The sequence below is a fragment of the Callorhinus ursinus genome, unplaced genomic scaffold, assembly GCF_003265705.2.
Source record: "Callorhinus ursinus isolate GAN/ISIS: 27379988/994484 unplaced genomic scaffold, GSC_fseal_2.0 scaffold4, whole genome shotgun sequence".
Taxonomy (NCBI): domain Eukaryota; kingdom Metazoa; phylum Chordata; class Mammalia; order Carnivora; family Otariidae; genus Callorhinus; species Callorhinus ursinus.
The window spans coordinates 126,587,993-126,606,617 of NW_027397066.1; the positions used below are offsets into that span (position 1 = coordinate 126,587,993).

At 34.6% G+C, this 18,625-nt stretch overlaps 1 protein-coding gene across 4 annotated transcripts in view; it reads right to left on the reverse strand.

Moving 5' to 3' along the window:
• Positions 1–18,625, reverse strand: part of LRBA (LPS responsive beige-like anchor protein) — a 742,782-nt gene that overhangs the window by 637,864 nt on the left and 86,293 nt on the right. For all 4 annotated transcript variants that reach the window (XM_073892352.1, XM_025874296.2, XM_073892351.1 and 1 more), the window contains exons 3-5: positions 8,572–8,803; positions 8,263–8,363; positions 1,475–1,570 (exon numbers count right to left, since the gene is read on the reverse strand). In XM_073892352.1, coding sequence (XP_073748453.1) covers positions 1,475–1,570; positions 8,263–8,363; positions 8,572–8,803 — 429 coding nt within the window. The remainder of the gene's footprint in view (positions 1–1,474; positions 1,571–8,262; positions 8,364–8,571; positions 8,804–18,625) is intronic.

Sequence of the window (18,625 nt, forward strand, 5' to 3'; positions counted from 1 at the left end):
ACACACACACACACACACACACACACACACACACACACACACACACAATGGAATAGTAAGTCATCAAAAAGAATGAAATCTTGCCATTTGCAACGCCATGGATGGAGCTACAGAGTATCACGCTAAGCTTATAAATAAGTCCGAGAAAAACAAATACCATATGATTTCATGCATTTGGGGAATATAAGAATCCGAACAAATGATCATAGGGGAAAAAAAGAGACAGGCAGACGGAGAAATGAACTCTTCACTATACAGAACAAACTGATGGTTACCAAAGGGGAGGAGGGGAGGAGGATGTGTTAAATAGGTGATGGGAATTAAGGAGTACACTTGTCATGATGAGCACCAGGTGATGTATGGAATTGCTGAACCACTAAATTGTACACCTGAAACTAACATTACACTGTATGTTAACTAACTGGAACTTAAACTAAAAGAAAAACAAAGTTAACATGAAATAATCATAATAGGCATTTCAAAAAAGTTAACCTCATAAGACTGCTTCTTATATTAAAGGCAAATTATAGGCTCAATGTCAAGAGAATAAAGTTTTTCTGGAAAGCTTCAAATCTAAAATGCTTAGTAAGGAAAAACTATAGAGGAAAAACAATACAAGCAATAAACTTTCCAAAGAAAGCTGTGTATTGTGTATAAAATATTCAAATATTACAAATGTCCTTTTAAAACACTCTTTTCTTTCTGCAGATATTACCTGACTACTACATAGGGCCTAACAAGCAAATAAGATATTATGAGAAACTAAGTAAAAATAACAAAAAATAATCTCAGAAGAACAGGCTGAAATATCTCCAAAAAAATTTTTGCTAGTAAGAAGCAGACGAATGTAATATGAAGAGGTACAAAAGCTTCCATAACATATACACATTATACAATGCACTCCTATAACATTTTGAAACACTACAGATATTACTATCAATGTCTTATTTCAACTATATTAAACTGATTAACAGCTTATAAGAATGCTGAAACTAAAAAAAGAGAGAGAGAATGCTGAAACATATAATTTGGAAACTCCCAAATCAGGAGAACTTGCTGGAAAGTTTTAAAGAGTTATTCTCATTCTATTCACCAGGTGCAAAAGAAACACCCTTTGGGGAAATACAAGGCTGAAGAAAGATATTCAGTACGATAGAAAGTGAAAGTGTCACACATAAATATCTATTGGAGAATGCAGAGATAAATTCTAAAGACAACATGTTCAAAAGAACTAGGTTCTTATTCCATTGTTGCCCCAAGCTATAAATGGGCAGCTTTCTTAACTTCTTTGAGCCTGTATTTCTTCACCTCTAAAACAGGAAAAAGTAACACAAATAACTGCTGTAAGGAATAAGTTAAGTTGTGCAAAAAAGTTTCTACCTAACAATGAACCTGTCAGGGTTGTTTACATGGCTGTACTTTCTGGAAGCCAAGGAAAAAACTCCAAGTGATTTCCTCATTAAAATTTACTTACTGCAGCACTCTTTCCTGGAAAGTTGAAAAAGGCATCAGGACCATACTTCTGAGGCATATGCTTTAACACAGACAGCAACTTCCCAGCATGTGGAGGCTATGAAAATAATCAACAACTCATTAAACACACTATTCACCATAAAACAAAAATATTTATTTTTAATATACCCATATTAAATCAATATCATGCATCTTCAGGGTCTCATTGGCCTTGGTATTCCCAGAGCCTTCCATAGTGGCATTTTTTTTTTCATCTGCTGATACATTTATTATTTTAGTACTCAATAGAAAAGTTCAACAGAGCCAATGAACACTAAGTTTCCAAAGAAAAAAGAGTAATGAAGCCATTAGAGAATGCTGCAAAAGCCCTGTCCTTCTTGGCTTGTGGGCAGTAGACCCAGATTCTTCATCACTGTGCTCTGGGATGTCTAAGGTGCATCTTCTTGAAAACAGTGTAGATTATATCCAGGAGCAAGAGGGCAGAAGCTGGGCTCAGTTGTACGCTGGGGAAGTGGTTCTGATCCCATTTGCTCGCTGATGTAGTGATACACCCAGTCCTTCTTTGGGGGACGGGGGTGGGTGTGGGCCAATATGAAGCACAGATGTAACAAATATTTCTGGGGCCTGAGCACTGGGAAGGTGGGTAGAGAGCCCAGGTGAACTGAGCCCAGGTCTGACTAAAAGTTTTGGTCAAAGCAAGTTGGAAACTGGATATGGGTTGTTACATTGTTAGATGCAGTTTGAAAAGTTTAATATACCCAAGAATAACCAAAAATGCTATTAGCTAAAAGCATATTATTTTCACAAATAATGCTTACTATATTACACAGACCGCTTTCAAAGAAACAATAAAAATATTTTAACCTTAAAACCATCCAAGAGGTGGTACTCTGAGACAGAGGAACATGTCCAAGGTCACACAGGTAGCAAATGGCAAGGCTGGGATCAGAACTCAGTCTGACTTGAGAGTCCATACTTTTAACCACTACACTTTTACCTTTCTATTATGCTATCTCTCAGGTGGCTTCCCACTGCCTTTAAAATTAAGACCAAAAGCCTTAACACAGCCCACAAGATACTCAATCTACCTCACTAGCTTCATTCTGCATTTCCATCTTCCCCTCTCTTTGCACTCCATCCACAAAGCCTCTCTGCCTTCTTCCCACAACAGGGCCTGAGTACAAACTATTCCTTGTGCTTAAAATGTTCTCACTAGGCCTACTTCCCTCCCCTCTTAACTAAATAAATCTTACCCATCTTTTAGTGCTCATCTTAAAGGTCACTTCCTCATAGTAGTCTTCCCTGACCTCTGAGACTGGATCCAATCTCCCTGTCATATTTCATTCTACCATATTACCTTTACTACACAGCATATAAAAAAGTTGTAACATTACATTTATTTAATGCCTCTTTGACCCACAAGTCTCCTCTAATACATGAAACAACAGCTAAAATGAAAAGACTTATTTACAAGGAAAAGTAAAGAACAATCATATATACATTATCATTTTAATCAGTTTATAAGCAAACAGGATATTAGTACAATCTTCTTCATTAAAAGTTGTAAACAGGGTCAAACTACAAGTGAAATCACTGGCTTGCCTTCATCTTATTTGGTATCTGCTCTATTTATTAAATGTCTAAAAGAGTCCAGCAATCTTTTACCTAAATGTTAAGTGGAGAGCTTTATTATCTTTTTTTAAGATTTTATTTGTCAGTGAGAGAGAGAGAGAGAGAGAGAGAGAGAGAGAGAGAGAGAGAGAACGCGAGAGCATGCATAAGGAGAGGGAGCAGGAGGCAGAGGGAGAAGCAGGCTCCTCGCTGAGCAGGGAGCCCAATATGGGACTCAATCCCAGGATCCTGACAGCTTTATTCTTAAGTGACCAAGAAATTTTCAATTAGCCACATTGCTCAATTATAAAAGTGCAATAACAAGTAACTACAATCGTATTGATTTTTTAAAATAAATTCCAAAATGAAATAACTAAAAATAACTGCAGTAAAAAATAAAAATACAATATTATAGCATTTCCATCTGGAGAACCATTCCACAAATGTCTGAGGTTTTTTTCAGTTTTTCAGGGTTTTTTTTTTAAGATTTTATTTTTAGGTAATCTCTACACCCAATGTGAGGCTTGAATTCACAACCCTGAGATCAAGAGTTGCATATTCCACCAACTGACCCAGCCAGGCACCCCAAGGCCTTGCTTGTTTTATTAACAGCTCATTGTTTTCTCCCGTTATGCCCTAAACCTATTCTCATTCTACTCCCAGTCACATAAGCAACTGTATAAACATACTTAAATCTTTTTATGTGTTCCTTAAAAAATGTTTTTGTGTGACTGTACTTATAATTTAAATGATGTTGGGTTAGATATGTTTCTTTCTTCCTGCTTCCTGCATCTATTCATATTAACTTTTGCATCGATGCTAACTGCTATATAATAATCTGTTTTATGCATCCAGTACATTTTACCTATCTACTCTAATGATAAGCCCCCATGGTGACAATTCACTGCCACCAAAAATAATGCTTCATTGAATATCTTCATGTGTATTTCCTTATGAAACTAAGAATTTCATGGAACATATACTCAGAAGCAAATTACCAAGTCACTGGATATGGGTATAATTTATGTGACTAAGTAGTGGTAGATTACTCGAGGTTGGCTAATGAGTGTTCACTCCAGCCACTAGCATACCGGTTCAAAATAACCATATGCCTGTTTTCTGTAAGTGATAAATCACTAAATTCTACTCCTGACACCAATATTACACTATATCTTAACTCACTAGAATTTAAATGAATATTTGAAAAAAAAATAAAAATGGAAAAAAAGATGGGATATGAAATAGACAAATCAAAATAATGTATGTAACTACAAGGTATGTAATCTAACATTTATGTAACATAACCCTCAGAACTTAGATGCAATCACCAGACCATGATAATTATAATTATGCTTCAATATCCTAATGTGCCCACCATAGCAAGTGATAGGGAGGAAGACATCAATCCCATCAATTTCATTTAAGCAGAGCCATGTTCCTTTTTGATTTAAAGAATTCTGTTTTGAGCTAGTTTTTTTTTTTTTTAAAGATTTTATTTATTTGACACAGACAGAGATAGCAAGAGCAGGAATACAAGCAGGGGGAGAGGGAGAGGGAAAAGCAGGCTTTCTGCTGAGCAGGGAGCCCCAGGTGGGGCTCAATCCCAGGACCCTGGGATCATGACCTGAGCCGAAGGCAGACGCTTAACGACTGAGCCACCCAGGTGCCCCTAAGCTAGTTTAAAAGTAGGCTATGGTCTCTCTTGTGCTATCATTACTACCATTAGTGTGAAAACAGTTCTCAAAATATAATTAGTGAATCAAATAATTTTCCGTTTCAACTACTGATACAAAGACTTAACTTGCTGAAACAAAGCAAAGCTGCGAATCAGCTAATAAATATAAATGCTGACCCCACCAAAAAAAAATTAAATAACTCTATTCCACAATTATATTTGCTATTATCCAACTTTATAATCCTTAATACTAATAGACATAAGGTGACATATCAATATTTTAATTTGAACATCTCTAGTTATTAGTGATTTTGTGTTTATTAGGTTGTGGGGTTTCTATCACTATAAATAAACATCTATCCATATCCTCTGCTATTTTCTCAGAGTTTTCTATATTCACCAAAAATGTATTAATTATACATTCACAATAAATACACTGAATAGAAATCAAAACTAAAATGTTTGAAACCAGCATATAGACCGTCCTTGACTTCTGACAGTTCAACTTATGGTTTTACTTCACAATGCTGTGAAAGCTATATGCAGCATTCAGTAGAAATAGTACTCTGAAGTTTGATTTTTTCCCAGGCTCATGACATGCAATATGCTCTTATGACACTGGGCAGTGGCAGCAAGCCACAGATCCCAGTCAGCCACAAAATCACAAAGGTAAAAAACTGATACACTTACAACCATTCTGTACCCACACAACTATTCTGTTTTGCACTTTCAATAGAGTATTCCATAAATTACAGAAGATATTCAACACTATACTATAAGATAGGTTTTGTGTTACATGACTTTGCCCAACTGTAGGCTAATTTATATTATATTCTGAGCACATTTAAGATAGGTTAGGCTAAGCTATGTTGTTTGGTAGGGTAGGTGTATTAAATGCATTTTCAACTTTTGACATTTTCAATTTACAATGGGTTTATCAGGATGGAACCCCACTGTAAGGTGAAGAAGATCTGTATTTCCTCTTCTTGACATGATACACTAACAGGACCTAGACTTATCAAAGTACCATAGACAACCAGAATACTGGATAAAATGTATGAAACATACATTCTACATGTTTTTAGACACGGAAGAAGAGGTAGCTCAAGACTGTTATACTTGAGAAAAAGGAAACAAAATGAGCCATGAGATTACCAGACTTTCTACCAGGATGCAATTTCTATCACTGCACAGGAAGAGGGAAATAAAATAGAATTTGAAGGTCTCACTGACTTGATGAGGCAGAAACTGGAATATGGGTGGTCTGAGGTAGATAAAAGCTTCAAGGCAGAGTACTAAAGAGAAAAGAGCTATGCAGACAGGAAGCTCCAGAAATCTGTACTGTCTCCTTGGCTTAATATCAAACTATTAAAAAGAAAAAAATTGTCAAATAAAATCTTTTCCCGGGGGGGCGGGGAATTGTCAAATATCAAACTATTTAAACCTACCATAAAACTGAACAAGATGAGGCCAAGATATTAACACCTATAAGTCAAAGAATTCCCACAGCTACTATACAGCCAGAAATTATTTGAGACCCTACTAGGCACTATGTAGAGACCACCATCTTACACTACCTCTTATCCTATACCTGAGACTTAGGGTCATTCACAGAGACCCTAAAAGAATCAGGCCTCGGGCGCCTGGGTGGCTCAGTTGGTTAAGCGACTGCCTTCGGCTCAGGTCATGATCCTGGAGTCCTGGGATCGAGTCCCACATCGGGCTCCCTGCTCAGCAGGGAGTCTGCTTCTCCCTCTGACCCTCTTCCCTCTCGTACTCTCTATCTCTCATTCTCTCTCTCTCAATTAAATAAATAAAATCTTTAAAAAAATAAAAAAAAAAAAAGAATCAGGCCTCAATAAGGAGGCTAAACTAGACCTAGAGTAACAGCCAATCTGCACCTGACCAAGAGAAAACTTTTAAACTAGCCTGGAAGGGTAAAGTGATCCACAAATAACTTAATCTGCCTGCAAAAACAGTCTAACAATCTGAAAAGGGATATGACAAAATCCAGCACTCAACAAGGAACAATTCACTATATCTAATATCACTCGATCTAAAATCACTAGCATTAGAAGGAAAATATGACCTGTAAGCAGAAGCAAAATCAGTGAGTAAAAAACTGATCTAGAAAATGACAAAGATGATGGACTTAGTAGAGAGTAACATGAAATCAACTATTATTATTATAAATATGCTCAACAGTCCCAAGGATTTAAAGGAAAACATGAACATAATGAGGAAAAATAGAAGATACTAAAAAGAACTAGATTTTTTTTTAGACATAAAAAAATCTGAAATCTGTAAATTTTAATGGATAGAATCAACACACTGCAGGCAAGCAATTACCTTAAAAATACAGTAACAAAAGTCATCTAAAATGAAGCACAAAGAGAAAAAGCTAAAAAAAAAAGTGAAAAGATCTGAATGACCTACTAGACATTATCAAGAGAGCTAACATACATGTAATTAGAGTCCCAAAAAAGGAGGGAGGGACAAGAAAATGATATTTGAAGAAATAATGACCAAAATATTTCCAAATTTGCTGAAAATTATATTACAAACATAGATACCAGAACTGTAATAAGAATAAACACAAGGTAAACTACACCAAGAAACAATAAAACTGCCAAAAATCAATAATGAAATCTTTTTTTTTTTTAAGTAAGCTCCACGCCCAACATGGGGCTTGAACTCAAGACCCTGAGATCAAGAGTCACATGTCCTACCAACTGAGCCACCCAGGCACCCTCAATGATGAAATCTTAAAAGTAGCCAAAGAACTAAAGTTTGATAAAAAGAAGCTTGAATCTAACCACTTTAACACAATAAACTAGAGTGTACAATTGCAACGCACCAATTTAAATATATTTCAACAGAACTAGATTAAGGATTAGCTGTGGCTAAGCAGTGCTGTGAGCAATGATCTCTAAAGGGCACTAAAATAAGCCTAGAAATGCAACAAAAATGGAGAAAATATTTATTAGTATTCCTCTAAGAGGTAAGTAACCAAGTGGTAGGAAGAAAAAGTTTGTTAATGCACCTGGAGTTCAAAATAAGTTGATCACTACTGCCATTTATTGAAAAGGACCACTAAGTTGAATCTGTGGAGGGTGGATCCAATTAACTGCACAGCTTGTGTTCACTGAGTGGGTTATTCAAGTTTAAGGGCGACAGCTAAACTACTCAGGTCAATAGAGAATCTAGGTGCTGCTACCTAACACTCTTCCTTCTCTATCCTTACCCTTTTCCTCTAATAAATGTTAAATGTATATTTGAAGACTAACAGTTTGAAGAAGGGACAAGTTTTAGCCTGCCTGGAACACCCAGTTCTCTTAGTCTGCACCTGTGTCAGGTCATGGCAAAAGTAGCTGTACAGACCTAAACGCTATTTTAATTTATCTCTTCCCTTCAATTTTACATTTACCCCAGTAGAATAATAACAGTTGCTGTGTTTGAGGAGAGGAATACTTTCAAATATCAAAGGGTACTCATTTTTTTACCCATTGTCCTTTATTTCCTTGAAGTTTACTGAAGAACAGCTTTAGTTCTCGAACGGTCAAATTATAGCTAGCCAGCACTCCCAACATGTCAACTAAAAGATCTGGAAACAAAAGAAAACAATAAAACAATCAATTTATATTTCTTCAATGATTAAAATATACTGTGCTTATTTAAGAGTTTGAACACTAAAGTTCCACACACGTTAGATACTCAAATATTTCTGAAATAAATATTACTAAATGAGAAATACAGTATTTAAAAATCAAACTTTATTTCTTCACATCCACTGTACAGAAAAAAAATCATACCTGCTATCATATTGTCAACTTTTTCAATTTTCCCGAGCACTTTCTCAACAAGGCCTACTTCAGCGCAGACTTGAAGGTTTCGTATGCTTTTCTTCAGAATCGCTGTAAACATGCTCCAGACTTCTGCTTGGCAAGTAATGTCACATTTTTCTAGTAGGTCCACCATGCAGATGATACTCTCACCTTCTTGGATAATGAAATTCATTTCCAAATCAAACTGCCCTCCTACCAGCTTCCAAAAAGGGGGAAAAAATTAAAAACATTAGTGCTTTCTCGATATAACTAGAGCACACTCCTAACCTTTAGGTTGGCAGTAACTACCCATACATAGTATTCTCTACCCTCTACAACAAAAGAGTCCATAAACACACACAGCTCTAAAAAATAAAGATTCTAAAGAAACCTTCAAGTTAAGATGGCACAAAGTCAAGCAAGACTTACAATATAAAAATGGAAATATTTTTCAACAGAAACAAATACAGGATGTCTTTGGTAAATCACTACCTACTGCCCTAATACCAATAAAGATCTCACTTTTAGCTCATTAACTGCTTCTAATTCAGTATTTATGAATTATAAACTCTGTGAACTATCCACAGCAACCTAGAAGTGCTTTGCTGCTTATACAAAATACCAGCTCACAACAGAAATGAAAAGCTAAAAATGCTCAGAGTGGACACAGAACTTAAGAGTTTATATTTGCCAAATTCCTAGTTTATTTTACCTACCGATTTTAATACCCTTCCTTCCCTGTCAATAACTAGGATAACTTAAATATAATCATACACCCAAAGAAGTAATCAAGAAAACTTATTTCATTGACACTCTCAAAAAACCCATCCAGAGAAAGATATACTGACCCATCCCCACAATGCCATCTCACCCACAGCATCCTCCCACAGAGGAGAGTTTTTTAAATTTTAACAAATCCCAAGTGTTTAAAGGAACTAAAATAGTTTTAGAATTATCTTTGCAGAGCTATCCTTATCAGCTAGATTTCTAAAAGATATGTCAGAAATACTACATACATGATTCATCTACACTCTTGTCCTTCTGAATATGTCTTGGTTTTTCACTATGCATTCCTAAACCCAAAAAGTGGTCAAGAATTAGGAGAAAGTGAACTTTACAAAACAAAATCTAACAGCTCATAAAAGAATAACAGACACACACAACCAAATAGTTTACACCAGAAAAGCAGGGAAAGTTCAGAATTAGAAAATCAATTAAAACTCCTTGCAGCCAAGGACTGCTATCTCCCAGGTTCTGCCAAAGATACACACTGGCAAGAGAAAGAAAAAATGGAAAAATGAACAACATGAGGCAGCATCTGCATGTAGGGAGATAGGAATTCCTGGCTAGTGCAGTGATAAAAGCATTTGATTCTTCTGGGAAAGCTCTGGCAGACATTTTAGCGTAAAATTCTTTATATCATCAGGAACATCTAGAGCTGGGTTTCTGCTAAAAGAGCCCCTTGGTGTCATCGGGTCAATTCTCCCAGCTACATGGTCGTGGCTATAAAGTATACATGTTTAGTTCCCTAGTCCCCCCAAATATTCTGTTAAATATGTAAAAACTTTTTTTATTTGGTTTTGTGAATATTATCTGCTTGTCCCGTCTTTAACTTTTCATCCTGAAATAATTTCAAACATTCAAAAAGTTGCAAAATAGTGTAGAATTCCTGTATACCCTTTACCCAGCTTCCCCAAATGAGTATATTATATAATCATAATAAAATCATTAAAACCATAAACTTAACATTGATAAATACTACTGACAAATCTATAGATCTTACTCAAATGTTGTCACTTGTCACACTAGAGTCCGTTTTCTGATCCATGATCAGCATCCCTTTGGTCTTCTCCATACTGAGACTGTTGCACAGGCCTTCTTTGACTTTCATGATTTTGATGCTTTTGAAGCCTATTTGCCAGATATTTTATAGACTCTTCCAATATGGACATTTCTTTCAAGTTTAAATTCAGGTTATGCATTTTTAGCAAAAGTATTCCAGAAGTGATGTATGTCCTTAGCATATCATTTCAGTGATACCTAATATATGCCACACTACTGGTAAAGTTAGCTTTGATCACCTGTTTAAGATGGTCATATTTTTTTTCCATTTTAAAGTTACAACAGGGGTGCCTGGGTGGCTCAGTCAGTTAAGCGTCTGCCTTTGACTCAGGTCATGATCTCAGGGTCTTGAGATCAAGCCCCGCATCAGGCTCTCCACTCAGCAGGGGAGTCTGCTTCTTCCTCTCCTTCTCCCTGCTCATGCTCTCTCTCTCTCTCAAATAAATAAAATCTTTAAATAAAGTTACTATTTTTCATATTTAAATCATATATCTGTGGAAAACACCTTAAGACTATGCAAGTAACTTGTTTCTCATCATACTTTTCACAACAAAATCCAACAACTCATAAAAGAGTAAGACACAACCAAATAGTTTATTCCAGTTTTATGCATCCATAAATGGATCTTAAGTTTTAAGATCCATTAATGGATCTTACCTGTAACTGTAATTTCTGTGGCATTGCTAAATGGTGGTTTTATATTTCCATCATACTTTATTATTAATTGTAAAAGACTTCCTTTAATAATAAAATATATCAATCACACCCAAAAAGCCAGCATCATGCTCGCATAGGAAAATTGGAAATGAGTCTCATGAAAGTCAGACACAAGGTTGGGATGTGACTTTCATCACTATCATTTGATATTATTCTGGAGGCACAGAAGATACATTTAGTCAAAAGGCAGCAACATATAAATACTAGAATGGAGGAATTTAAATTATAATTACTTTGAGATGATGTGATATATATCTGGAAAACCAAGTACTTCAACTGAAAAAGTACCATAAATGAGAAAAATATTTGGTATTGGAACTATTGACACAGTTACCAATATAAGTCAATCTACTCCCGCAAAAGCTAGGTAGGTAGGTAGGTAGATAGACAGACAGACAAACCTCAAAGGAATTGCATTAAATAGAAGAAGCCACATGCAAACAGCTACCTTACCAACTAGAAATTTATCCTACAGATACATTTAGGTAATGATGTTGGATACAAAAACTTCAATGTAACAAACTTTGAACAGAAAATAAAAGCAACAATCACCCCAAAAAACATTATCAGGTAATAGTTAATAAAGTCGTGTATGACTATATAATGGAATACAATGCAACCAATGAAAAGAATGAGGCAGCTCCATCTGACATGAAAAAAATCTCTAAAATACATTATTTAGATGAGAATATCAAGATGGAAAAAAATGTGGTGAACGGTAGGCTACAACATGAATGTAAAACATGAATATACATAGGCATATACCTACGAATGATACACAAGAAACTAAATAGTGATTGCCTCTGAAAAGGCAACTGAGCATCTTGGGGGAAAGAGCAAAGGGAGAGTTTTTAGTACATACATGTTTGGACATACCCACACAGGTCTAAACAGGTCAAAAATCTAGTTGCAATTTAGGAGACCTTACCTTCACCTTAATATTACTTACATCAATCTTCCACTTTAATCTGTGTTTATATCCACCAGTAACCACCCTTACAAGAAGCTACAGAATTAATTTTTGAAAGTAATTTCCAAAAAACCCCAAATACTTCACCAGCTTTTAAATTGAGTTTACAGTATGAGAGCAGTATCCAGACAGGTGTTTTAAATATTTCTCCATTGCTTTAAATATTATAAAATATACCTTTCAAGGAGAAAATTGATGGCAGAAATCGGTACATACAAATGTGTGGTGTATTTGATATACTACATGTATGCATATCTATTATACCTTAAAAGCATGCACAGGGTCTACAGTATGTCATGTTAACCCTTTCTAATAGTTATTTGAAGCTGATCAACCTTCAAAACACAAATTTGTTTTCAATGACAAGGATCACAATCCAAGTCTAGGCATTGGCTAGTTATTATCTGAGCTGTAGTAATGACTCTGCACTACAAAATGTAATCTTCCCAAATGTCACAGTAAGTTATGAATATCTGAGCAGCCTAATGCACTTTACTAGCCGTGAAATGTGAAAATGTAATCTTATTACCTTTTTTATGGTTGTATTTTTTTGAATAATGTAGCCTAGAAACTGATGTATAGTCTTTTTCTGCATTTTAGTATGATTTGGTCTCCTATGCTATATAGAACATTTTTCACAACTCTCCATTTCAACATATTTTAGTCTTGGCCTGTACTTCATAAACAATTTTTATAGCAACCTTCAGGGTGGCATAACATGCTTTCTACAGGTTATAGTTTAATGTACAAGATTATAGAAATTTTAAAGCATATTATTCAAAGAATTCAAATAAACCTTCACAAGTTTTGAATTAGGATTTTAATTGGGCATGATTACTTTCATCAGTGGTTATATTAATAAAATACTTTAAGCTAAAATTAAATGTCACTAAACTTAAGTCACTTGTATTTTCAGAAAACCAAGAAACACATATGGACCAAAAATAATTATCTTCTCTTCAAAAGATTTATATAACTGGAAAGACTATAATACATAGAAAATTCTAATACTTCAAAGTAAAGCTATGTTTTCCCTGGAATCTTGCTAAATTTTTCCTCAAAGATATGGCCAGAGTAAGGTATAGCAGAAAAACTGGACAGAGTACAATCACAGCTTATGCTCCTAACTAGATATTTTCTACTTCTTGTGACAAATCACATTTTTTTCTCTGGCCCTATCTACTTGTTTGTAAAACAAGCCAAGTAAAAAGTAAGCTTCTTTTATTTATGTGCATCCTTCAAAAATGTATTTACTTTTGAAAAGTCCTAATGTCAAGGTATCCAATTTATCCCTAGGAATCCATTCCTAAGTGAATGTGACCCTATACATGTTTAAAGTCACTAGAAACTTACTAATAGGGAGAAGTTGAGAGAAAATGACAATGCTGTGGCACAGGTTATAATGTCTCCCAATTCACATTTTCTTCTTCTTCCATAATAAAAGAGTTTCTAGTTTGGTACATGAGGGCCAAGCAAAAAATTTCACTTTCCAGAAGTTTCACTTTCCTTGAAGTTACCAACCATGTCACCAAGTTTGACCAAAGAGGACAGGCAGTAATATGTGCAACTGCTGGGCTATTACTCTTAAAGGAAAGAACACAACTCATCTTTGCAACTTTCCTCCCTCCACTTACATAAGCTACTGAAAAATGGCAAGCACTAGAGTAGCTATCTTGGAATCTATGCCATAAGTCTCATGCTGAATGTAACAGAACCGAAAGACCTATGGATCCTGACAACCCCTTTCATAAAGCATTTGTCCACATAAAAATCTGTACATGAATATTTTACAAAAGCTTTATTCATAATCACAAAAACTATAAACATTCAAATGTCCACCGACTAATAAAAGGATAAACAAGTTGTGATACAACCATACAACATAATAATAATCAGCAATAATAAGGAACAAGTTACTGATACCATTAACAATGTGAATTAATATCAAAAACATTACACCAAGTCAAAGAAGCTAGACACAAAAACTACATATTCTATGATTCCATTTATATGACATTCTGGAAAAGGCAAAAGTATAGGAAGAGAAACTGGATCAGTGGTTGCCAGGGGCTGGGGACAGAGGCACAGAATTAACCACAAAAAAAAAAAAAAAAAAAAAAGAGAAGACTTTTGAGAGGGAATGAAATATTCAGTATCTTGATTGTGATACCGGATACACAAATATATCCATGTGCCAAATTTAATTTCATAAAACTATACACCTAAAAAGGGTGAATTTAACTGAATGTCTTAATAACCTAAAGTTCAAAGTAAATCTTAATAAATAAATAAAAATAAAAAAGGTCAAGCCATTTGCATTTGTATCAAAGGCGAGTGAAAAGTAAGATCCTCCAACTAGAGGCAACAATGTAGAATTAAGATGGCAAAGTCATGGAATACAAGGAAATTAGAAGAAAAACTTTGCTATCTATAAACTAGTTAAAAAAGCATGTTTTACTGATAATGAATTATCATCTTTATAGTTTTCAAAATCCCCAGAGATACTAGAAAGTAGCAAATAACATCTCCCCTCTCACTGTTCACTGTACCAGTCATAAGAATTAAAAATTTCACTGAACTACGTACGTCTACAAAAGCAGTATTACGCAAAAAGTTTCCATGAAGTCTGAGGAATACTGGATTAACAAGGCTTGAGATGTTTACAGGATAGAATTCGCAGAGATATGCTACTATATATTATATGTCTCAAAAAGATACATAACCAATGCATGGATTTCCCAAAATTTACTTAATGGAATCTTTTTTTCTTTTTTCTGAATAAGAACTTTTCAAGGAATAACATTCTTCAAAAGTTTTTTGAGAAACATTGGATAATGTAATATAATTGTGTTCTTGAAGCTTTTTGTATGAATATCACAGAATTATCTGTTTTAGGCAAACATTTAGTAGGCCTTTCAAATTTTCAGGTGAATGGTTTCAAGTAACCTATTTGTTTTTCATAAGTTCCTTTCTATGATTCACAGAATATAATAGTTAAAGAAAAAGACAAATTAAGATTACTTTAGGGGAAAAGAAAATATGAACAATCAAAAGTAATCAAACTGTGCTATCCCTTCCTCTACAATCCAGTCCACAACTCCAGCAAGACAGCTGTCCTGCCACACTTAATTAGGGTTGTTCAACCTGTCAAGAGAGTTCAGCTGGAGTAACAGGTAACCTTCAAGGCTAGGTCATTAAGAACTTCATGGATTCCCTTGTATCACGCGTGCTAAGAAAAATTCAGTCACCATGTCATGAAGATATTCAAGCAGCTTCATATAAAAGGCCCACTTGGAGAGGAACCGAGGTCTCCAGCCAACAGCTTGCACCAACTTGCCTATCATGTGAGTAGCCTTGGAAGCAGGTCTTCCAGGCCCAGTTGAGCCTTTAGATGACTGCAACTTCAGCCAGCATCTGAAATGCAACCTCATGATAGACTCTACGTCAGAACTGTCCAGCCAATTTGCTTCCAAATTCCTGACCCACAGAAACTGTGAGCTGGTATTTATTACTGTTTTAAGCTGTAAAGTTTGGGGATAATTTGTTACACGGCAACAGATAACTATAATGATTACAAATCAATCAGTTAATAGTAGTTGGGAGAAACTTTTTTAAAATAGTTTTTAATCCTAACACAAAATAAAATAAATAATAATTTAAAAATACAAACAACATACAAGCACTGAGTGATTAAAGCTATGTACTATGCTAAGCACTTTACAAGAATTATCATCTTTAATTACCTCTCACTAAAAAACCTGTATTATCTTCACTTAATAGATGAGGAACCTGAAACATAACTTGCCTAAACTCACAAGGTACCAATGTAGTTAAACCAGGCTTCTAACACTGTATAACAACTGTATTTAATAGACTGTGACAAATAATACAGACTGGTTAACCGAGCATCTCTCCCCCAAAGACTTATAACTGATAAGTGCATATATATTTATTTCAATAGCTGGCTCAGTTGGTAGGGCATGCAACTTGATCTCAGGGTCATAACTTCAAGCTCCATGTTGGATACAGAGCTTACTTTAAAAAAAAAAAAAAAGTTTTTTAAAAAGAGTGGAATGCAACAGTAATTATTTTGAAAGCTATTAATTTTATGTATAAAAACATTACAGAACTCAAACACCTAAACCCCTTCCTCTCTTGTTTTCTGCCACTACAAAGATTGGAAAGATAAATGCTCTCTTTTCCAGCATCCTTAGCATAGGAATAGCCATAAGAAGTTCTGGGCAAAGAGATAAGAGAAGTGCTGAAAGGTGTTCCTGGAAGGCTTTGGCTTGCTTGATAAAAGGAAAACAGATGTAGCTGGCCTAACCTTTTGCTCTTCTACGTTCTTCCCTCCCTAGAACAAAGATGTGATGTCCAAAGGTGCAGTAGCCATCTTGATATCATGAGGCTGACAAGCACAAGCATAGACAAAAAGCCAGTATGTTAAGAATGGGAGAAGGAAAGATAGAAAGTGTTAGCTCCTGAAGCCTTATTGAGTAGAACCATAATACCAGCAACTGCCCATTTCAAATTCCTTGTTATGTGAGAAAAATAAAACCTTTGTTTCATGCAGTTGCTGTTAGATGTGTATTCCATTGCTTACAGAACACAAACCCAATTAATATATAGATGTTCAAGAAACGGTACATAAATGAAAGAGGGGGTTATCAGAAAAAGCTACCTTGGACAACTCCTTGTTTTAAATATGATTCAGAACTGTGCATTTAACTTAAGTGACTACAATTCATTTTGTGCGTTAGAAAAATTCTTTTTATCACAGTTATAACCAAATACAAATAAACTGAATACACGCAGAAGTAAAAAAAAAGATGTATAGCAATTCTGTTCCCTGAAATATATCTCCAGATAAACAACAGCTGCTATTGTATTATTACATTTGTCTAAATAATAAAATATTTCAATAAAGCTAATTTTAATGCGATAAATGATATAATACCAAATTTTCACAAAGGTATCAGTGGATATTCTAGAATCAAAAGAGTAAAGACTTCAGGTATTAAATTTATTTAAATGAAACAATGCAAGCTCTGATAAGCAAGAGGCAGGTTTTAAAGTCTAATAAAAAAAACTGAAATATACCTTGGAGACTATAATTGTGGTAGGAATTAACTGTAATACATCTCTCTTAAGGAGAATAAGATACTCAGCAGAATATGCTACATCTCTACTAACCAAAATGTTTAAAGAATCCAGGAGCTCTGTTTACTGAGTTTTATTATTATTTGAGAGTTAATCAGAAAAAATTTTCCTATCTCAAATATTCTATGCTTAATGTTTAAATATATAAGAACAGATGCCCAGCTAGTAACTTACATAAAGTTTAAGATCATTTAACCTGAGTGAATTTTAGTTTCAAATATATAAGAAATGAGAATGACTACTACTGAAAATATTTAGACAAAACTGAAAAGACAGTATCAATGAAAAGAGAAGCTGATATGGCAAGAGGACAATTTTGGCAATGGGAAAAGAAAAATGAAATTGAGAAAAAAAGTATAGCCAGGCTTTAAAACCATACTCTACATCTCTGTGTAAGGAAGAAGGGAAGAAAAAATTCAAACAAGAACGGCTAACAGTATGAACTCTGGCATGAAGTTATATTCTATAATCCTGGATACTGGACCTTTCTTTTTTTCAGCTCAAATATCCAATCACTCTGAGAGTTGGGAGGCATACAGATCTCAGTAAAGGCAGGACCCAATAATTCAACCACTTATAAAAATATCATCTACAAAATTATACACATAAGAAAAAAAAGCATACAGAAAAGCTCAGAAAGATATAAAAGTTATAAACTGAAGCACTGTTTATAAAAATAAAACACTGGAAATAGCCTACTAAATATCCACCAATACAGAAACATATATAAACAATGGTACAACCATATGAGAGAAAATACCATGTAGCCTTTAAAAAGAATACAAATCTATATGTGTTGGCATGTCAAGATATTCAAGACCTACTACTAAATTTACAAAACAGTAGGTACAGAATGATGACATTTCTTTAATAATACAATAATATTTAAATTAAAGAATGTGAAAATTCAGCTTCAGTGTCAGTATCAGGCCAAAATACGTCGCTTAGTTTCAGCTAAATGCACACTTACATATCACTTCAGGCATTCCTAAAGTTTAGCTGAAAAATGATTGTATTATCAAGTATATTAACATAAGTAATCAGCATAATAATATCAGTAATCTAAAAAGGATGAGTCATTTGGATTTAATACATTCACTCTAAAATACCGGCATTTGGGGGTAAAAATCTCTTTATATGTGTTATATACTAAAGTCTCTCAGATACCTGAAGAATAAACGTATATTTTTTACTGTAAGAGTTAAATGCTACACCAATTGGTTTTAAGAAAGCTATTGATTATACACACAAAACTAACTGAGAACACAAATAGCTAAATAATTGGAAACCAGACTGTCATTAATGTGAGTTTAAAAGCTGCAGGAAGAAAAAAAACTGCAGGAAGAACATTAT